Below are 22,419 nucleotides of genomic sequence, written 5' to 3' on the forward strand. Positions count from 1 at the left end.
GCAATGACCGGCGAGGGATGTGGTCCCGCCAGTGACCCGAGCACACGAGAAGGCAGCAAAGTCCAGACAGACCAGGAATAGCTCACAATACCCATCCGTGCCTCTTCAGCTAAGAATGAGACATGTTTTTATTTTCTCTTATTCTTAAAGCCTCTAGCCCTTGTGCTACATAGAAAGGTTTCACCAGCACAGCCTCAAAGGTCAGAAAAGAAAAGGCAGGACAGTAGGAAACGGAGCTGAATAATTCAGTTGTTTTACCTTTTGGGGGCTTTTATATTGCAGCTGATCTCTGTCATCGTCTGACTGCTTTGGGGTGCCAAACCCCAGCAAAGTGCTCCAGCAGGTCATGGCCATCCCAGGGCTGCCTGTTGCAGGCAGCAAGCGGGCAGAGGGACATTCCCAGTGGGAAGTACAAAAAAAATAAAATAGTAGGAGGAAAGCAAAGGGAGAGGAATAATCTGCCTCCTTCTTTGGCCGCATAGCTGGCACCAAGGCATGACATGCTTTGCTCACCCAGAGCAACCATTTTTGTTGAGAAATTAAATAGAGCTGTTTCACACATGTGGAAGGAGGGGAGGAGGAGATGGAGGACCTGCACAGCCCAGGTCAGAGCTCGCCTCCCCAGGACCCCCAGTTGCTGACCTGCAGTTGTGCTTTAAGGGAAGTTCAGCATGACTGGATGTAAATATTTAGAAATATCTAATGCTAAAAATAACTCTATCTATATGCTCTGTTGCCATCTGTAGTGACTAACGGTTACACCCCATGAAAAGTTTTTGCAAGTAAACCCCATCATCCATTTATACAGCCCTGCTGCCCTCAAGGCAGGGGCAAGACCTCCTGGGTGCAAGTGTAAGAGCCCCTTTACCTCACAGCTTACATCTCACTTGCAAGGGCTTGCAGCCCAATGATCTGGGATCGGAAACATGGATTTCAAATCTGTGATGTCCTGTCTGGAAGAACAGAAGCTGCTATAAATCCCTCTGCATGCAACAGGAGCCCAGCAAAAGGGCAAAAGGATGATGCTGGCTTTTTCTGGAAGAATTGGTGATGGGGAATGGCCTGCGTCCATGCTGGTGCTGCGGTCTGAGGCAGCGCTGCGGGCCAGGATCTTGGGAAGCTCCCCCCTGCCCCGCAGGTGATCTGGGTGGGATGAAAGTATCTCACCAGCATCCCCTCGGCTGAGGTCCCCATGGCACATGTGGTGGGGGGTGCTACGCTCCTCTCACATCCCTGCAGACGTTTTCCAGATTCCCTCTGAGCCTCTGGCAGAGGGGTAACCCCAGGCGCCTGCACTCCCGCCATGAAATGTGGCTCCCCTGTGATGGGCATGAGCAGAGAGAGCCAGAACCCTATAGAAACCATCACAGTTCAGGTCACTGCCAGCTTCTCTGCTTCCCAGCTTGTCCACAGCTCCTCCAGCAAACACCCGGCGGCTCTGCAGCTGCAGGAGACACCAGCCTGGTGCCACATCGGTACCCGGCCCCGGGCTGCCCGGCTGTGGCCTGGCGGAGCTGCGGGCGGCGATGGGCAGCAGGAGCCCAGGGCAGAGATGCTGCTCACCCAGCAGACAGCAATGACTGCTTGTAATACTGCTCTGCGGCTTGCTGGTGCCCTCTGCAGTCGTTTCTCTTTATTGTAAATGCAAAATATTAATAATAAGGGACAATTTTATGATTTGATGACAGCAAGTGAGGACAGTGCCTGTCTTCCCAGGTTTGGAGAAACATCGCATGGTCCTCACACACCTCAAATCCTGCCCAGTACAGCCCTCCACTTGCACACAGACACCGTGACCTCTCACGGGCTGTTTCTCTGCTGCCTTCACCGACATGGTGACCCCCAAACCCCGTGGCTGTGATGGGAGTGCAGCGAAGCCTCTGCCCACCCTGGTCTGCAGGGCAGCAGCAGCAATGGGGACGGACAAAGCTCCCCAGCCCCTGTTCAAATGGAAATGCTGAAAAGTTCATTTTCCTGAGCTGCTGGAGCCCAGCCTGGGGGAGCCATCTCTCAGTCCCCCCCAGCAGCAACCCATTCCCTGAGGAACTGGGACTATTCCTGGTTTCAGAGTTTCACAGCTTTTGAGGTCAGGTCCATTTTCCCTAATTGCTGTTCCAAAGAAGGACGTTAGCCTCTGTGCTCCAGCGCAACATGTCAGTGCTGATTATCTCAACGTGCTGCAGAAACAGGGAAAGGCCTCTCCTGGTCACCAAAGCATCCTATTCCCCGTCCACCAAGGCAAAGCTTTTGTCTGAGGCAGGAAGGCCTGCCTCTGGGTGTTTTGTGGAAGGTCCGTTTGCTCCAGCTCAGTTTGTGTCATGTTGCTCTTCATGAGGCTGGACAAAGATGTAAAAAGGTAGAATCAGGCTATTTCAGCAAAAAAAGGAACTTCATTTTATTTTGGGAAGGAGTTTGTTTTCTACATTTAGTTTTAAAAACTCAAATCTAGACCAGAAGCTGGATTTTGGGGTTTTAAGTAGACATCTCAGAAGAACAGCCAAACCCCTGAATCCTGATAACCTTTTGGTGGTGCAACCTGGGGCTGTACACAGGCCCCAGGCACACAGTAACCAGGGAACTCATCTGAGAAGAGGAGCTGCATATCTCATGGTTGCAATATTTCACAAAACCTCATTGCTCCCAGCAGATATCTTCATTCTGAAAAGAAATTATCAGTCCCCTCACTGGAAAGCAAAAAAAAAACAAGTTCCAGGAAAACAACTGGCAGATAATGCCAGCTCACACTCGCAGGTTTGTTTCGTTGTCTGCCTGCAGTAACCTCTTCAAAACAGGGAGGTCACAGCGCAGGGCGCGTGGCCCCGCTGCACCGATGCAGTGACGCACTCTTGTTCCTTCCCTCAGATTTCAGAAAGTCAGAGAAGCTGCCTGGGCAGTGAAATGCCCTCTGTGCAGGGATGCTTTCTTCTCTCGTGAGAGAGAGAAGTGGAAGGAGGTGCCTTATATCTAGTTCTAAGTTAAAAAAACAAGCTTGCTTTTCCTGAATTGCTTTTTTTGCTGTTGTTCTGTGGCAGTTTTTCAGGTCTGGTAGGCACAGGGGCAATCCCTGCCTGCATCCTCTCCAATTCTCTCTGTATGGGGTTTTCTCACTTCTGGGCCACTGCAAATTCATGACTTAAGCAAATGTCTCCTAAGGCTTTGGTTAGAACAACTCGCTGCTTCATCTTGTGCCAGCACCCGGAGGTCTTGCTGACATACCTGGCACAAGACAGCCTGTCCCTGGTACCTGCAGGCAGCTGCCTGACACACGTGCACCTTCAGTCACACAAATCCATGCTGGGGAGCGGTGAAACCCCCTGGGCATACAGCAAAGCTGTTACCAAAAATGACATTATATCTTTGAAATTATGTTTTGCCACAGCTGCATTTGCTGTCCTGGTTAGACCTCAGCTATATGGTATTTCTAGAAAATTGCATCTTTTGATCATCTGTCAAGCAAAACATAAACTGGAAAAATCCATTATTTTAGTCATTTTAGTAATTTGAAATAGACCTGTGCCTGTCAAGAAGCTAAACAACCTGCAGACATTCCCCTTGTCATCTTATCTGGGTGTCACTAACACCACCAAACTCCCTTGCTTGGAAAACAACTGGCTCTTCGGAGGTGAAAACCTCCTCTGGGCAGGAGTTTTGATCTCCTACAAAAGTAAAGTTAAAAAGTCAGCTCCCGAGCTCCATTAATCTCTGGGCCTAAGCAGGACTTAGCAATTGCAACTGAAACACGAGCTGGACCCCGCTTTTATGTAAAACTCTGGGAAATCAAATCCATCCCCCAGGGAAGCTGTGAGGCTTTGCTAGACTGGTCTGGAGGCAAATAGCCCATGGCGCCGGTGGCTTCAGGGATGTCCAAAGCAGCTGAAACCAGCACTGCCACTGGAGAAAAAAAACTCTTTGAAGTTCCGTATTGGCATTTAAAAATATTTTAGCCATCTCTGGCCAGATACCGATAGCTCCAGATGGGTTCCAAGGGCCTGTGTGCAGAGAGATATGGAACAGCCAACAGTCACCGGCTGCCCTCAGCCTTTTATGTGCAAATCTCACACTCACTTATCTTACTACAATCCAGAAGCTGTTTATTCCAATTAAAGGTTATCTGAAACACGTTGAAACTCTGAAAGCATGACTGGGAGCATTTTTGTGTTGGATCAGGAAATGGAATAAGATAATCCTTCTGGGATTAAATTTCTAGAGAAATAAAGTGAATCACTGCCACTTCCCTCCCCAAGAAAAGCCTTTTCCTTTTCCCAGGACATTTCTCATGGCGTTTTAAAGGATACACTTACACTGAAATTGGAAGAGAGCTAGTGTAATTTGAGCAGAATTACCCTCCCGATGCCTGCTGAATTTTCTGGGAGGTTTTGCTCATGGTCAATGAGCTTTAAGCACACAACAACCCCCAGTAATTCTGCAACGCAAAGCGCATGGGTACAGGCAGTGCTCCCTCCTGCACACAGACTTTCATCCCCTGAAAATTAGTTTAGCAGAAGCTTCCTCTGGGCCATATCATTCAAACGAAAACTGATCTGCCGAGCAGCTGTGTCTGGGCTGTGGCAAAATCGAGCAGGGAATGGGAAAATGAGTCTCACCTTTCAGGGCGGCCATTAATCCCTTCCCAGAACTCAGGAATGACAGCCTCTGCCGCCAAGCCGTGCCGTCGAGGCTTTCCCACCGGCACCAGGACACTGTTTCCCTTTGTTACATGACTTGGGTACTCTAGGGATGGCCCCAGAGCTGCTGCTGATTTTGCAGGGAAGTCCTAAAATGGACTTTGTGGATGACACTGGAGCAAACCTGGGATGCGATGGGACAGGATGGGATGCAGCCCCTGTGCCCGCTGCCGCTGGAGGCTGGTGCCAGTGGCTGTGTGCGGCGCTGCTCCCCGGCACCACAGCGAGCTCCCTGCGAGGAGGTGGCTGGGCTTGCTCCCCATTGGCGAACAAACTCCCGGGGCATGTTTCGAGGAGCATCCAGCCCCAGCTGGGGGGGAGCGGACAAACGCGGGCACATGGGCGAGGAGAAGCAGGTGCCGCATGACTCGGAAACGGGTGGGAAAGTGTGAAACCTCTCTTCCTCCCCCCACCCTGTGTAAAACTGTTATCTCAGAGAGATTTCCCTCCTGTAATTATTTTCAGGGGGCAGTAGGGAAGCAGAGAGCCCCAGATGAGTTGTGATTAAAGCTCTGTGTTCATTTCCATGTAAAATGGCTGAAACTGTTGCCCGTTTCCTTCCTTTTATGAATCCTGGCAAGCAGTGCCTCTCCTCACACAGCAACGGCAGGACACACTTGCCTGACATAAGGAACATTTATTCCAAACAAGATGCTGTAATTTTTCTCTTGATGCTTTCTATGTGGGAGTAGATCTGTCAGAGAGAAGCTGTAACAGCTCATGGAAATGTCATGAAAATGCTGTATTGTGCGACAACAATATTGATGTTCTTGCTTTAAAAAAAAAAACTGTTATCAAGTGGAAAATAAAACCCATTCAGTTTATAGGCCTACTACATCAGGATGTTATTTGATTATTCAGTCAATTTTAAATGGCATCCTTATATGATGCTTAAGGAAGTATTTTCAAGAAAATCCACCCAGGACAAGAAATATTCTCATCTAATAAATACCAACCAAAGCAAATAGTTATGCTTACACTTCTTGTCCTAATAACATTTTAAAATAATGCTTTAAAATATCAGAAAGAGAAAAAAAGGGTTGGTTAGAATAATTTATCAAAATTTGTCTTGTCTATCACCAGCACTTTGATGGAAGTAGCTTTGCCACAGATTTCATCAAAGCCACCCAAAGAGCAGGGTTGGGAGACCCCTACATTCACACAACTCCCAGCATCAGAGGCATTTCACTTTTAGACTTAAAAAGCACTTCTGGAGTACAATTTACACCTGCAGCACATGGCACCACAGACAGAACTGCTCTAAAATTTGCGTGATACAAATCCAGATCTATCTTTAAATGTAGTATCCATGAAGACATCTCTTACTGCCAACATGTAAGAGGGCTTAGAGTTTTTCTTCTCTGCTTGAGTCTCGCATTTGAAACCTGACCTCTCCTGTCTAGTTCCCAGAGTATCGACATGAAAGATCAAACCCCAGAGCTTTGGAGGGGACAAAGAGAAAAAAAGGCATGTAAGTGCTATTTGGGGATGGCTGGTGCGAACATGTATGTTTTCTCAAGGGATAAAGTTTCCTGATAAAGTTTCTGCTTAAAGGCAAAAAATGTAAAATGTGAAATTAGAAGATAAAGTGACGGTGCTGGGGGACAACTCCCCAGACTCTAATGGCAGCTTTAAACCAGTGTAACCGGGAATTCTGATAAAGAAAATTATCTTTGCCCCCATATATTGACATCTTGGACCATTATTAAACAGCTCACAAAAAGAAAAGACAAACAGCAAATAACAACAGCCTTTGAGCTGTGGCTGCCCCCCCCGGCCAGCAGCCTGCACACTCTCAGCCGTCCCCTGCGTCGGCACCAGGCCAGGACCTGGGCTACAGCCCTGGGTTTGGCTGCTGGTGGGTGCACTAGGCTTCCCTCTGAGGCGAAAAGAATTGATTTTAAGGAATGAAAAAGGGAAAATAAAAAGAAGGAACATGAGCACAGGTTTGTTGAAAGCTCCCAAACACAGAGAGTGGATCGAGAGGAGGCCATGAAAATGATGCCAGGGCTGGAACACGCCTATGGAGAGAGAGGTGGGGCGTGTTCAGCCTGGAGAAGAGAAAGCTCAGGGGAGACCTTTCAATAAAGGGCGCTTCAAGAAAAGATGGAGAGATACTTTTTTACCAGGACCTGAAGTGATAGGATCAGAGGTAACAGTTTTAAACTAAGAGAGGACAGATTTAGATGAGGTCTAAGGAAGAAATTCTTCCCTGTGAGGGGGGTGAGGCCCTGGCACAGGTTGCCCAGAGCAGCTGTGGCTGCCCCCTCCCTGGCAGGGTTCAAGGCCAGGTTGGACGGGGCTTTGGGCAACCTGGGCTAGAGGAAGGTGTCCCTGCCCAGGGCAGGGGGGTGGGACTGGGTGGGCTTTAATTTCCCTTCCAACCCAAACCATTCTGTGAGTCTGTTATCTTTTCTCAATGCTCCCCCTCGTGGAAAAACACTTCCAGAACACTTTCAGCTCCCCTCACCTCTTCCTCTCCAGAAATCATTCATAGGTAAAAAATCCTTTGCTTTTGTTTTTTCCCTTTTGAAAAGGGAAAAGAAAAATGACAGATTGCTTCTACTTAACGGAAACAAAGTCAGTTTAGATGTAATTTTAAACTTGAAATTGAGGCTTTTCTATATGAAGTATTATTCTCTTTTAAACTGACTTTGGGCAGAGGTGCAGACATCGCCTTGAAGCCCTTTTGGACATGATGCGTGACAGCAAGTCTTACAGAGCAATAAACAAAAACAGAAGGGGCAAGGATCAGTACAAGCATCATAGTGCATCATGGTTTAGCAATGCAAAAAAATTTGGAAGAACAGTTTGTATTAGAAGTGCTGGGCTGACGATGACAAGTGACTACACAGAATAAATCCCTTATACTGAACCGAACTGCTAATTGCATTTACTGAAACTACAATTTGCAATGGTCACCACTTAACTAGTTTATTAAGGAGTAAACAGTGGGGAAGAAAAACATTGTTCTTGTTCTATACTTCTGCTTTAATGGTGTGGCACAGCAAAGCATTTCCCCCTGCTTTTCATAGAAAGGAAACTATTTTACAGAAGTAGTTGCCATTTAATGGGTTTTCTCAGCTGAAAAAAAAAACCCCAAACCAACAACCAGACAAAACCCAACCAAAGAAACACAAAAACCCAACAGAAAACCTTGCAAAATGCATCTTTGAGGATATTTCATCATAGACCATTCCAGCAGGAGTCTAAATACACAGATTTTAGGTTTTGCCCAAAGTAGGATTTTAAAGAAAAAATGGTCGATGGGCTCTTTACTTATTTGAGAAACAGTAGCAAGTTTTTAGTTTCTCTTGCAGACATCAAGCAGGTTGTTGAATACCTGAGGTAGTGGACATAGTGTCCCACATGTAGATTTACATCTAATTACACTTGACAGAAGCATCTGCAGGAAGTGCTGCTTAAGTACGAACTTCCCTCAAGCTAAATTCAGGGTGAGCAATGAGGCCACAAACGCTTCTGAAATTTAAGTAAGATTTAATTGAAGCTGAGTAGCTGACCTTACGAAAAGTAACTTTCCACGCATATGCTAGAACTGACAGTTCTGCAGATGTATAATAACCCATGGAAAAAGGCGATTGTTCTCTCCCTTTTTTTTTTTTCCAAGATAACTTTGGCACTGAAAGTAGGGAGATTAGGAGCTCTTGTTGGCACAGCTGTGACGCGTCAGCGTACTGCTTTACAAAGGGAAAAATTTCCCCTACTGTTTCTAATGCGCAGCCTAGCTGGAGTCCACTCAATCATTTCATGCCTTCAGGAAAGCTTCATGTGGCTTATTACTAAAATGGTTACAAATCCCCGAAATCTCAACAGATGTTTGCACTGAACTCCAAGGATTTCTTCACCGTTTAACCAAATACAAGCCCATTAGAGTAATCGCTGTCTCACAGAGGAATGGCTCCCTAAATCTCTCAGGAACTGCTGCAGAGGGTAACTCTACGCACTGATGGGGTAACACATCCCTGGAATACCCCCAAAATCTCTCAGGGTACGAGACGGGCAGCTGCAGACTCCCCCCTCTGCACGTTCACCACCAAGGCCCGCCCGCAGCTGCAGAGCAGATCCTGAACATCCCTGCTGCTGGGAGAAAGACAGCTGAGTGAGGAATAGCTGCCCAGTTCCTCAGGGAAAGGTAAATCCATGGTCAAATCCACAGCTGTGGTGTAAACTAACCACAGGGAACTTCTCCAGTGACGGCTGGCAACGTTGTGGCTGGCCCCAGTAGGATTAGTGAGGGAGCAGCAAAAAGAAACAGGACAATGGGAACCAGAGGAACAAAGGGCTGTGGGATCCTCCCACCTTCCACATCACGAGTAAGTCAGAAGAAAAAGTATCAAACTGGCAAGATCTTGTCCACAGGAAAACCTTACTCTCAGCGTAATTATAAAGCAAAGCCTCCAGAATCAGAAACCATCTACTTAACAGGGAAAAAAAGCACAAATATTTAGCAGGAATAGTGTCCCAGTAAAAAAAAAAAAAAAAAAAAAAATTAAAAAAATCTACCTTGTTCTAGTCCAATCCCTTGGTTCTGAATTAATTTCAGCTTTGATGTGATTATCACAACAAAGAAGTTGAATGAACTGTTTCCTTCTCTAAAGAAATTTAAAACTAAGTTTAAAGGAGAAAAAAAAGAGAAAATTTATGAACTCAGAAAGCAGCATTTCAGTACAAGAATCTGTTTTATTTTTACAGTGCAGTGATTGAAACAATGTAGAAATTTAACTTGCAAAACTGAATTCATATCACAATGTCTATCAGAAGGCAATATGTATGTGTTGTTTTGATTTTAATCATAAAATATTTCTCTGGACACCAGAAATTACAAACTCTTAACACTATACACCTCACTTTATTTTAGAGACTAATTAATCATAATTTAAATCTATTTTATAAACAATTTCCTTTAAAAAACATGTGGAAGATAAAAAGAACTCAAGTATTAAACTCAAGGCCTTTATTATTTTTTTTAAACAAAGATATTTTAAGAAATGTATCAAAATGATAACTCTGTGGGTATTATAGCTACTAGTCAGGCTCTGTAACACACTGCTCCACAATTTCACGCAAGTTTGGATTCTCCATCGCAGCTGCTACTCTCTCTTTGTCATTGATTTGCTTGTTGACTGCAAAACATCACATGAAAAGTAAAGTCAGAAGGAGTTTTCAGCGGTACTTCACACATAATGCATCAGTAACAGGACAAATGCAAGTTATCACAGTGCAGCAAAGGTTTTCCAAACTTCACGAATGGCCAGCTCAAAGACTGAGAAAACCTACAGTAACAGCACATTGTGCCAACTTTTCAATTTTCTCTTTAGGTGGAAGACATTATTTGCATAATATCCAAAACTGCCATCCGTACAATAGCTGATAAAGCACTGTACAGGCAGACATTTAGGCTGCATGGCCTGGAATAAGGAGGTTGTGCCAGACACAATAGAAGGATGAGACAAGAAGAATATGAGGGTCCTCCAGAGCCAGCCGTCAAAGGGCAGAGGATTAATAGAAAATTGGGAAGAGAGCAAATGAAAGCTCAGTCATAAAAGCCAACCATCAGAAACCAAACATTTTTGTTACTTTTCTAGTTTAGGAAAATAATGTAAGGTGCTCTAATAACATGTCTTAAAAATCAAGTGTGAGATTTGTGACAAATTTGTAGTCCAAGCTCTCCAGGTTCAACTTCTAGTCATTTAATCAAAAGAACTGATTTTCCCCATACAAAGGAATCTGATGCTTAAGAACAAAAAAGCCTGGGACAGTGCCTGGACAAAGGCTTTAACAACTGTTTAAGAGAGTGACTGGCAGTAGCTCTGAAAGAATTTCCATGTCCTGCAAGTTTTATTTTAAACATTGACTGAGAAACATATATTTTTGTTATGATGATGTTAAGATAGTGAGATCAACCAGTCACAAACATCTTCATGTTAATTATTCAGCAGCACAGTAGCAACTTCTTTTGTTATAAACACAAAACCTCAAGAACCGTGGGGTTTTTTGTTGTTTGAAAAACCAAACCAACAAGCAGCAGCATATTTTCATGGTACCAATTCAGCTTTTGAAAGAGTCTCAACTGCATGTTTCATTTTAAAGTTTGAACGGTGTATTCATTTCTGAAAACGGACAGTAAGGCAGGGGAAGGAAATGACTTCTCAAAAGAACACAAGCACACAGTCGGAAGCAGCACTCGTTCATAAGCTCTACTTACTGTCTTCTTCAGTGGAATGTGTGCCTTCAGATATGTAGATTTCCAGCTAGAGGAGAGATCATTAATGTTAAATGCATACATCATCAGTTGAATATATTCATTACTGGAAATAAAACATTGTACAATTGAAATGCTGGGGTTTCAACCCCAAGCCCCAAATGAAGGTTGACATATGGGTGATTCCCACAGCCCTTCACAAAGGGGGGCGAGTTTGCCTTTAGGCTTCCCCCCAGGGTGGGCCGGCCTTGCAGACAGAGCCATTGGGTAAAGGAGCCCCGGGTGTCTGCATTCAGTAACCCAAGGTCAGGTGTCCCACTGAGGGATAAAGCTGGGACCCCTTGCAGGAGGGGCAGTGTCTGTCTGTGAGGTGGATGCCCTGTGCAGAGTTCCCTGTTGGGGAAGGACCTCCCGCCTCCCTGGGACTGGGCTCCAGTCAGGTCTGGCTTTTGTAAACGTGGGCTGTGTAGATTCACTATGTGGCTTCCTTGGTCTTATGTGTTTGGCTTGTTGACTCGGTTGTCTCCTGTCCCTTCTATGGGAGACTGCATTTCACCATTTATTCCACCCATTGTTGGTTGTGCGGTGTCGTTGTTGGGGTCAGTGAGATTGATGTCAATTACGTATAATCTGACTGACTTGTTTGTACTGCCAGTGCTCACCCATGTACTGACCCTTTTGTATCAAATACAATTTGGTTATTGGTTCACCTTTATGCTGGCTGTGTCCTTTATGCTAGGCCTAGTAACTGGCAAAACAACAGTACACATATGATGTGTGTAATTCATATTTCTACAAATGTTCAGTGACAGGAGCTGATCTTAGACTTCACTGCAACACCATCACAAGACAATCTCCTCCTCCATTTCAGAGAGGACCCAGTAATCTCTCTTCAGAATTGTGGAGGCATTCATTCCCCACAAATATCAACTGCTCTTGTGAAAAACTAATTGCAGTTAGGCTACTGACTGGTACTGGGGAACTGGCACTACTTTCTCAACAAGTTCTCTGCAGGCCACAATTCAGGAACGATTTGTTTAAAAGCCACCAGAATTGCAAGTGTCACTTTCAAAACCTAATCACTCTTGAAAAGACATCCTTAGGAAGAGATTCCTAATAAGATATTCCTAACAAGTTTTGCTCAGTTATGAGAATTACATACATTCTCTTTGAAAATGGTAGTGTAATGCTGTACCTATTTCCTGCATAGGAACAGGAATAGGACTAGAACCTAAACAGACCTAAACCACCTTCATGCATTTAACAGGCCTGGGAAAAACAACAACAAAACCCTCACACCCACGGAACTGCAAGGAGATCTCATAAAACTGATGTACCAAAGGAAAACCAAGTAAACAAATCCTATGCCTTTTACCTTATCTTGCTGAAGCTAAACCTGTATGTTACCATGTGTCCAGCATAACAAATCACTGCCTACCTAATTTTCTAGAAAAACAAGTCTCACTTTACACTGTTTTACTGCAAAGATGAAGCTAGCAACTATAAAAACAAAACAACAAAATCAACACCAGAAATCCAGTTAATTAATTCATACTTTAAATTATTTTGGGCAAGTTTCTACAGGTCTACAAAAGACTGTATTTGTCATTAAAGGTCTACTCTTAGTTCCTGATAAGACCCAAACACCTTACATTCAGGATATATTAACCTCCTGTTTCCTATGTAGTTTCTTACACTCCAGCAGCACAGCCAGGGCTGACCCCTGTCAGGGACAGTATACTGACCAAGGCCAGGCCTGTATGCCATCTGTACCACAGCCCCTTAGGCACAGGTCATAAAGAGATTCCCTCAATGCAGTTCCAGTTTTGGATTCTGCAGTTCTTCTAAACTCTAATGAACTTCTGAAGCTTTTACTTCCTAGATGATGCCTGCATAAAGCAGTGGAACTTCCCTTAATCGGCTTCTAACGGACAGCAGAGAAGTTCTGTTGCTTGCAGGGCTGCTCGCTCACAGAGGGTGACAACTCTCAGATATTCCAAATGGTACAGAGTCAGTAACTATTAGTATTTTCTGTTTATGATGCTTGGATATATTGAAATATTGCAGAAGGCCAAATTCACTTTCCCTGAGGCAAGAGTATGACCTCAATTCTTTGTAACACCAGATTTGAGAACACCCTCTCTTCCACCAAGCCAGAACCCAAATGACAGCTAGTGAGGAAATCCCTTGAAACAGTATTTGGAAGTGTTGCAATATATGGTCTTTTGTAAAGGAAAGGAAGACCCACAGTTATTCACAGATCCCTTCGGGTGCTACGTTGTACTGCAACATTCACTCCCTCCATAGGCAAAGCTTTAAAAAGATTCCATCCTTAATCAGAGCTTGCAAGTTACATGATCCTGCAGCACAGATTCTTAGAGAGAACAGGACATACACTCATGTAGTTTAGAGCAAGTTCCAGAACAGATACTTTACCTTATGTCTAAAAGGCAAACACCTCTGAAGTTTTATTCTTAAACAAAGGCCTGTTTAGAGAAAACAGAGAAGAGATTTCCTTGTAAAATTCAAGGTTTGAGGTGTGTTTTCCAGAGAATCCATATTTAACAAACAAAAACCACCAGTATAACTGACAAGCTTCTCCTTTTGCATTCTGAGCAGCACAAGCCACAGAGGAGACTAAATAATGTGTGGCTTGACCCTTTGGACGTAGCTTCTCACTTAAGCTCATACCTGCCTTATGAGTTTAGGAGGTCTCTGGTCTCTAAACACCTCCTAGAAACATTAAATACAGACAAATTCCTCCATTTCCAACTTTCTTCTATATTTTTTATAGCGCTTCCCAGCTGTCGCTGTGGCTGCATCTGCACTGAGAAGAATCCTTGGTTTGTTTTCTAACATCTGTTAAAAAAACCCAACACAAATTGCTTGAAGAGCACAAGCCTGCAATGACCTGGGGGCAATTCAAGCTCATAACTTCACTATTTAATGCCTAACATACAGCCTGAGTAGCTGAGAGTAGTGGTTGATCTCTGGGAGTGAGATCCAAGTTTGGGGACACCCCCACCACTAGCCCATCATGGTTTCCCCACAAGGCCTGGCTTTGCGATGAGCTACGTGTGGACAAAGCCACAGGTCATCCTCAGGCTGAGCCAGCGGCCGTAGGAAGAGCCAGCAACAGAAAATACTCCCCAGAAGAACTACCAGCTTGGAGTACTCTGTACAGACAACAGAAGTCTGGAAAAAACCGACCTGTTTATTATATTCTTACATATACTACCGAACTACTTAGAACAGTTACCATAACCCTTTCTGTAAGAGCCTGAGGACCTGTGCTTCGGGGTCACAGAATACTGATAACGACCCCACAATCAGAGATCAAAGACCTGGCTGACATTTAAGTGCTGAGAACATGACTAGCAGGAAGTTTAAGATTTGACCTGTAAATCACTGATCCTCAGGTCTGAGCCTTAACCCACTGACGTTCCTAACAGGGTCAAACTACAGATCATTACTGTTTGACATGCTAATGCTTTGCTACCTATACTTTACTTTCTACATAAAGCTGCAATGCATACATGTACTTCTTCATTAAATTCAATTAGAGACTTATTTTCCCTTAAATCTTTAAAACAGACTGAGAAATGTTAGTATGGATACATAAGAGTTGCTAACCTTGGTAGATTTAAACAAATCATTTCAGAGATCTCAGATGTGATTTTTCAGATGGAATCTCACCACAAATAATGAAAAAAAAAAGCAAAATAAGCCAGTGCAGATTCTCATTCAACTTAATTGCTTTCAAACTCCTAACAGTTCAGAACTTTTTTTGGTATTCTTAGATTGCATGTGGGGTTTTTTGAACATGTGTGGGAAAGAAGAACAGCCCATACGGTAAGGGAAAGATAAGGGAAACAATCATAGTTTTAACTTTTTTTTTTTTTAAGACCTGACAAATTTTCAATTTAACATTAGTAAAATAAGATGGAGAGTATAAAGAAGGAATTCTGTATCACTTCCCAGTAGATTTTCCAGAGCTTCTCTTTGAAGAGTTTCCCTATCTTTATAAAAACAGATGTATGTCCCCACATTTCTTCTGGGTTTTGTTTGTTTGCATTGCTAGTAGGGTTCTCAAGATTAAACTCCTGGTCAAACTGCTATTAAAGCCATACTGAATTTTAACTAAGACTGGTGTGACTCAGACAACCTAAACCTAACTTTACACTCATTGTTACAGACAAAATAGAAATCTTACCAATGAGAGTAGCCAAAGAGCAATGAGGTACTGTTGGTGTAAACCTGATGATGACCAGATATTCATCTTCACCTATCTCTTGCACTTCAACACAGCTTTCCGTTACCACTTCCAGTTCTTCTAAAGTATTAGGTTTCTCTGGGTCCCGGATAGTACGGATTATATCTAAAGCAGAAAACAAGTGGTCAACAATAAAGTAGCTTTACTGAATTTAATAAAAGGTACTTTTATTACAATCCATCTTCCCAGTATTGTTTATTTTGCCCCTCTTCAGAAAAGACAGAGCTGTAAATATTAGTGATACATTATCTCATGAGTTGCTTCAGAACTAGGCAAGCTGAGGCATTTGTTGTTCACTGTGCACATATTTTTCACATTCCAGTTCTAAACTTGCTATTATCTTTACAATCTCATCATAATAAATAGAAATCAAAACATGCTTATTAAAGGATATGTATTACCTTCAGAACTACAGGTCATGTAATATTAACCTATCCAAAAGATATACATTGATGTAGTATTTTGGATAGGTTTGCTCGCTTTTCGGGTTTTTCAAAATCTAACTTATTAACAAGACAAGACAGATTTCCTTCTCATCTTCTCTCCACTTCCCAGCCTGGGCCTCACAGATAAGATTCTGAAGCCACCTTAAGGAAAGCCAATACAAAAATAACACACTAGTCCATATTTATCTGTATCAATGGTCACCTCCTTCGCTTGTAAAATGTGGGGACCAACCAGCTTTAATATAGCTGTACAGAAAATGATAAGGAGCATTGCCTTTTATAGCAGCACTGTGTTCTGGATTAGTTTAAGGAGCTTCCATCATACAATGAAACAGAATTAAGTTATCGTTGCTTTTTCATAGAGCAAAAGGTTTTAAAATAGTTTTCAAAAGCTACAATATTTGATTACAGGACACCCAAAAATCATGTAGAAGAGAGTATCTGAATTTGGTAAATTTCTTAAGAGCCTGAAAAAAATAAGTCTTTGCATTTCAGTGTGTTTGCTGAGTAATGCAGCACAGAAGGAAAGGCAATGAGGCAAATGAGGGGGGTGAGGCCCTGGCACAGGTTGCCCAGAGCAGCTGTGGCTGCCCCCTCCCTGGCAGGGTTCAAGGCCAGGTCGGACAGGGCTTTGGGCAACCTGGGCTAGTGGAAGGTGTCCCTGCCTGGGGCAGGGGGGTGGGACTGGATGGGCTTCAAGGTCCCTTCCAATCCAACCCACTCTGTGACTCTCTGCAATGAGATCTCTAGCCCATTCATATTGGTGCCATGTATGCAGCATAACTTAAGGAAACACTAATTTTGACAGCAAAGGTCAAACCTAGGAAGTTCCCAGCTGTCACCTTGCACTCACTTCTGCCTCGTACGCAGTTGTTTGCCCCTTAGAAATGCAAGTACAAGCTTTTCTGGTATAAATGAGGTAACTAAAGGGATACAGGTTAAGATCGGTTTTAAAAAAAAAACAGGTTAAAATAAAGAACAGCTAGGTATTTTTAGCTAGTTTCAGCAATTTTATTTTTAGTGTAGCCCTACCAGTAGCTCTACTACAATAGCTAACTGTATTGCTAAAGCAAATGTGACACCAGCCTTCACCACGGCAAACTACTTCAGTCTATCTTCAGGTACAGACAGACCCACCCAGCTCTTGGGAGCTGCAAAGCCGCTTTCAGGGCATTCCTGCCACTATGTTGATAGGCCCGGCCTCCGCGGGGATCACAGGCATGGCACTACGGGGCGCTCCCATGGCCACATTACTCCAGGCAGGAAGGAAGCAGACAGCCAGTGGGTAGGAACGGCTGTTCGTGTCTGTCTGGACTCCATCCGTCCGAGAAAGGTATGCCTGAAGTCACAGACGTTCCCTAAAGCCTCTGACCCATGAGCAAGGATAAGACTTATATTTGTACAGTTGTATAAGCTTTCACTCCAGGTACTCACCTCACCTTCGCAGAACCTGTCCCCCTCCTGCAAGGGCTACTCACATTGCTCTCAAGACCTAGGTAATCCTTTCGGCAGGGCTGGGAAACGCTTTCCAAAGCAAGTTGTCATCACTCAGACCATAACACAAAACTGGGGATGAATGAGAGAACTGAGCCCCATTCCCTGACTTCCAGGGAAGCAGACAACTGTTTGCATCAGCTTCTCTTTTTCCATCTACATCATAAGGATGTGATGCTGCTGAGTTACAAACCTACAAGACACAGTAGATGTCACAAGGCTGTTTGTTCTGTGTTCCCAAAGAACTGACAACTGTCCCCTCAATTACATTGAAGATCATTATCACAGAATCATGGGTTGGAAAAGACCCTTGGGATTATTGAGTCCAACCATGATGGTAACAAGCAAATTGTCTAGCTTTAATAGACTGTTTACCAGCAAACAGATTGTCTCATCAGACCAGTAAAAACTATTTTCACCTTTTTTCCATTGTTCTGGCTCTAGTATCACTTTTTGCTTAAAGTCTTAGCCACCTGAAGTCTAGCCAAACAAGAAGCTACTTCACATATACATACAACATAAGTATCTTCACATACACATTTTCTTGTAATTTCTGATACATTTCTTCCTCTATTTTTAAATTTTATCCTCTGTGAAAAGGCCCTCAAGGAAATCAATCACTTCACCAAGCAGTGAGAGGAACACTGAAGTTGATTTAGTTCAGCAGTTCTTCATGGATGCCTCTGGTCTTTTAAAATCTAAATTTTACAGAGACAGATGCTTTTGTTCAGCAAAGATCACACATGAGCATAATTTACGAACTGAAATCAGCAAGACTACCAAGACTACTTACATACTTAAGGTTCATAACCTAAATGATTACTTAGAACCACTGATGTTTTGAATTACCTATATTTAAACATCACTCAAGTTTTAAAATTGAGTTTGTTTGACACTGTTTCCTCTTTTATTCTTTTTAGATAAAACGGTGTGCAGTCCTGCATAAAATCCTCACACTACTCCTAACTGCCCACAAAACAACAGTGCCTTGAAGCTTGACAATGTTTTTGGAATCCTCTAAGATGCTACATGCAGCACGTGCAGAGGTGAAACCTCTGCACATCCTACAAAAAACTCATTCAGTAACAGAAATCTCCATTTTGCTGGACTAACTGGCTGGCCTTTCTGGAATTACTTGCCTTTCCAGGTGTCCAGCTTCTCTTCTAAAGTGATGAAACACTAAGGGAACTCCCCCAAGGCAGGGACTGAGCAAGCCCAGCAGCAGCCCAGCCTCTTTCCCACACTTGGGAGCCAGGAAGCAGCAGCATCCCCCAATCAAGGGAGTGTGTTAAGACAGTTATCTCAGCACACTCCTTGCTCAGGATCCTAACAGTGCCCATGGTACATGCCCCATCCCAAGGTCACATCATCCAATCCACCTCCAGACACAGCCTGGGGCTGGCGGTGGGGTCGGGGGAAGCTAGAAGGCACCCAGGACAGGCCCTCACCCTTCCCTCAACATTTCCTCGACTCTCCGGCAGCCCAAGGTAACCCCTCCCCGCCCCATACCCCTGGCAGCGACTGCACTTCTCAGGGAAGCCAAATATATTTCCTTCCTGCCCCACACCGAGAGCAGCCAGCCTCACTGCAGGCCCTCAGGGAGGGATGTTCCACACACTCAACCCCAGGACATGCTCTCACCCCCCACAAGGGCTGGGCAGGGCCTGGCTTCCCCCACCTCACAACCCCCCAAAGGGCACAGCACCAAGGGCCCCCAGGCCCGCTTACAGAGCGCCGCGACCCCGGCCCCACAGCCCCTCTCGTAGGCCCCTCGCCGCCCTCGCCGCCCGGCCCCCCGAGCCCAGGCCTCCCCGAGGGATGACCCTTGAACCCCCAACCAGCCCCAGCCAGTCACCGTAAACCTCGAGCGCCCTGTCCTGCTCCATGGCCTGGCTCCGGGGGGCATGGCAGCCCCTACGCAGCCCGGAGTACCACAGCACCCTGCTCAGCGTGTGCGACAGCAGCCCCAGCACCACCGACATCCTCCCGCTCCGCCATGGGAGAGCGCGGACCAGACCCTCGCGGCCACCGTCCGCCGCCGCCGCCAGCGGGAACTTCCTCGCGGGGCGGGGCCAAGGCCGCCGAGGCTCCGCCCAGAGGCGGGGCAGGCTTCGGGCGGTTTGTGGGCGGGGCCGTGCTGCGGATGCTCCGCCCAGGGGCGGGGCGGGGCGGGGCGTGTGGGTGGTTAATTGATCCCTCAGCCCCGGCGCAATTTCGCTGCTGCCGCGCGGGGTCTGTGCGGAGCTGCCATGGCGCCGGTGGTCCCGGCCGCACACACGCAGACACCCCTGCTCTGCCGGGCTTTGCCCCCCAAACCCCCACATTTTCTAAATAACGGTAGGAACCAAGCGTCTAAAGGAGCGTCAGGGAGGGAGCTATGACGCTTCACTTTCCAAGCTAGAGCTGCAGCGTTTAATAGGCTGAGGCGCGGGTTGGATGATGGGAATGAGGGGCAGGTTTGCTGTAGGTCTTGGTCTTCTTCAAAAGAAGAAGCGTCTCTTGAGCGCAGAACCATGTTCCCGGGGGCTCTGATGAACAGAACAGCACCCCCGAGGCTGCCGCCTACCCCGGTCTCATCGGCCGCGGGGAGCGGAGGTGCCGTGGGCCCGATCCCCGCCCGCCTCCGCCGCTCACGGAGACATCAGTTCCCGGCGTGCATTGCGCCTGGCCGCGGAGCCTGCTGGGAGCTGTAGTTGCGCCACGGCACTGGTCAGCGCTGTCAGCTGACCGGAAGGAAGGGCTGCCCCACCCAAGATGGCGGCGGGCCGGGTTGCGGGCGGCTGCTAGGCCGGGGGTGGTGGCCCTACCTGAGGAGGATGGCGGGGACGAAGCGGGAGCTGCGCGTACTGCTGGCGGCCCTCTCGGGGGAGGCGCAGGGCTCCCTGCGGGACGCAGCCTGGGTCCGGCTGAGCAGGGGCCAGGACGCTCTGGGCAGCCTCCTGGCCCCTGGTGGGATCTACCTGGAGTCCCTGGTGCCAGGCGGAGGCGGCCGGGCCCGGGGCAGCGTCCTCCCGGGAGCCTGGGCTGAGTAAGTGGCGGGGGCGAGCAAGGGAAGGGGAGGCCGGGACGGGACTCCCGGCGTCGCTCTGCTTTGGTGAGAGGCGCCGGGCGGGCCCCAGGGGCTGAGGGCGCTCCCCGAAAGGCAGCAGTCCTGCACAGGTGAGGGCAGACCCTGAAAGCTGCAGGAGACTGAGAGTGACTTTCAAACCCTGAATTGAAATGGGATGCTCTCCACTTAAAATCCCATTGCCGGAGGGAACGTTGATTTATATCTGCTTATTTGTGTAGTTGTGGGTGCATTCAGTACAGTAGATCAAAAAACAAACAAAAAACCCCAGAAAATTTGCCTAGTTTTATCGAGTTGCTGGCTTAAAATCTCATAGTGCTCTGACTGCTTGACTTCCTTGTCTGCTGGTCAGGGGTGAGCCTTTGTACATGATGTTCAGTGATCACAAGACGTTTTTCGTCTCCTTTAGTAACTTTTAATACTGAGTCAAAACCAGTCATGCTGCAGTTCTGAATGTCTGCAGTGTCAAGCAGAACAATGCTGTTATGGTGCTCTGGTCTCATGTTTCACTCTGCACCGTCCCAAGTGGCCTTCTAGCTGTCTCCTCTGTCTGCTCCCCCTCCGTGCCAGAGCATGTGTGGGCACAGACACCTGAAGAGTTTCTCAGCCTGAGCAACAGGGAGGCAAAAATAAAGTGGGCAATATGTTTTGCTTCTCTGTAGCTCACAGTGCGGATGTTCCTCATCTGAAAATAAGTGCTGACGCAGAGGATCACTGACATGACACATGTCACGGATGATTAAAGGGAAGAAACACAAGGCTAGAAAACCCCAGTATTGAGAGGAAGAGAAGTAGGGATTCCTTAAGTGCTGTCTTGTGTTGCAGTCTGTTAGGGATGAAATATGTTCTAATATTAGGGAGGGACAGGGCAGCATCAGAATCTTTACTGCAAAAGATTGAATTATACTATCTGTCATTGGTACACCTCCAGAACTGTTCAGTGTATGAAATGTGGAAAGAGAATAAGGTCAATAAACATACTGATTGTTGTATCTTCAGCTTCATGTGGGAGAACACAGAAGATGGTGATCTGCAAGCAGACAAGACAAAAATACTGGCTCTTAGTAAAAGTCATGAACTGTTTGTCTATGAATTCACTATAGAAGATGGAAAATACAGCCAGATTTCCCTGCACAGTTGTAAGGAAGATACGCTTAAACAGCTTGTTGAAGCTAAAAATATTAGTGAGTAAATTTCAACGTGTATTCCATATTTGAAATTATTATGGGTCTAATTCTGCTTCACCTGGTGAAACAAGTTGAGACAGTGGGATTGAACACTAGGGAAGTGTCAAATACTTTTATGCTGATTTAAAGTGATCAGTAGCACTGTTAATGAACTTGAAAAATAATAGTGACTTTTCTGTATTTGAAGATGATATTGTGAGAGGGGATTAAACTGTTGTAGGGTAAGGTGTTTGGATGACACAAAGTTAAAAGTAAATTTTAATAAAACATACTCATGCAACCCTGCTATCTCAAACTTTCCCTTTAATAGTGGAACTGATGGGAAGAAAATGTGGTAGGGCTCCTCACTAATCCTGCAAGGTCTAATTATGCGTTTAACCTTATGTTCTATAATTAGCAAATGTAGCGTACGTAGAATGCACAGTCTTTGCAGCACCCAGACCTTTGATGTTCTACATGTTCTTAAATAGTCTCCGTTGCTAAAGTATTTTTGTTTCAAAAGATTGTAGCTTATTTTCAGTGCTGACTGAAATACTCTTTTGTGATGATTTTTTGTGTTCTTCATAGTGTTGTCCACTTAAAAAGCCAGCACTGTTTTAGGCAACTGTTCTGACATCAGTGCTCCTGACATAGGCAGATTTAAAACAAAACAAGGCCCCCCCCCCCCCCAATCCCAAATTTTATTAAGATGGTAGCAGAGACAGTGAATTTGAGCTGTAATTTTCTTGAGATATCTTTACACATCAGAAGTACCAGATTGCAATAATCCTAAAGTATCTTTAAATTTACAGGTCTGTCTTCAATTTTCTCTTTGAGGATACTGTCTTTTGGAAACAACAAATGCATACTTCTGCTCAATAAGTTTATTGTTGTGCATCTTACCTTTCCTGGAAAAGATTTGCCCTTAGAGACCTGTGACTGCTTTACCCTTGATTTGCCTCCGCAAGTTTTGGAAAGAATAACGGATACAGACTTCTGCAGGGGGGTCCTGTTTCTGTTAGATAGTTCTGGCTGGATTTGTATCCTTTGCAGTAGAGACAAGCT

At 45.4% G+C, this 22,419-nt stretch overlaps 2 protein-coding genes across 4 annotated transcripts in view; one reads left to right on the forward strand and one right to left on the reverse strand.

Annotated features, from left to right (window-relative positions):
- Positions 1-9,366: 9,366 nt before the first annotated feature.
- CIAO2A (cytosolic iron-sulfur assembly component 2A) lies at positions 9,367-19,192 on the reverse strand. Of its 2 annotated transcripts, XR_012634484.1 has the most exons (6): positions 18,977-19,192; positions 15,122-15,286; positions 14,542-14,599; positions 13,345-13,394; positions 10,912-10,957; positions 9,791-9,829 (listed from the first exon to the last, which is right to left on the reverse strand). XR_012634484.1 is itself a non-coding variant. In XM_074917435.1 (5 exons), exons 1-5 carry the CDS (start codon positions 19,101-19,103, stop codon positions 9,732-9,734), a joined length of 486 nt encoding a protein of 161 aa, XP_074773536.1. In that variant the 5' UTR covers positions 19,104-19,192; the 3' UTR covers positions 9,367-9,731. The 2 variants fall into 2 exon arrangements, 1 of the variants encoding a protein (XP_074773536.1); XM_074917435.1 differs by lacking the exon at positions 14,542-14,599 and having other exon boundaries at positions 9,367-9,829.
- Positions 19,193-19,884: 692 nt separating this feature from the next.
- SPG11 (SPG11 vesicle trafficking associated, spatacsin) overlaps positions 19,885-22,419 on the forward strand; it is a 41,959-nt gene continuing 39,424 nt past the window's right edge. For both annotated transcript variants that reach the window (XR_012634448.1, XM_074916611.1), the window contains exons 1-3: positions 19,885-20,149; positions 21,188-21,372; positions 22,167-22,394. Coding sequence is in view for 1 of the 2 variants with exons in the window: in XM_074916611.1 (XP_074772712.1) it covers positions 19,938-20,149; positions 21,188-21,372; positions 22,167-22,394 (625 nt within the window). In the remaining variant the exon portion in view is untranslated. The remainder of the gene's footprint in view (positions 20,150-21,187; positions 21,373-22,166; positions 22,395-22,419) is intronic.

Source organism: Athene noctua, chromosome 13, assembly GCF_965140245.1.
Source record: "Athene noctua chromosome 13, bAthNoc1.hap1.1, whole genome shotgun sequence".
Classification (NCBI taxonomy): Eukaryota; Metazoa; Chordata; class Aves; order Strigiformes; family Strigidae; genus Athene; species Athene noctua.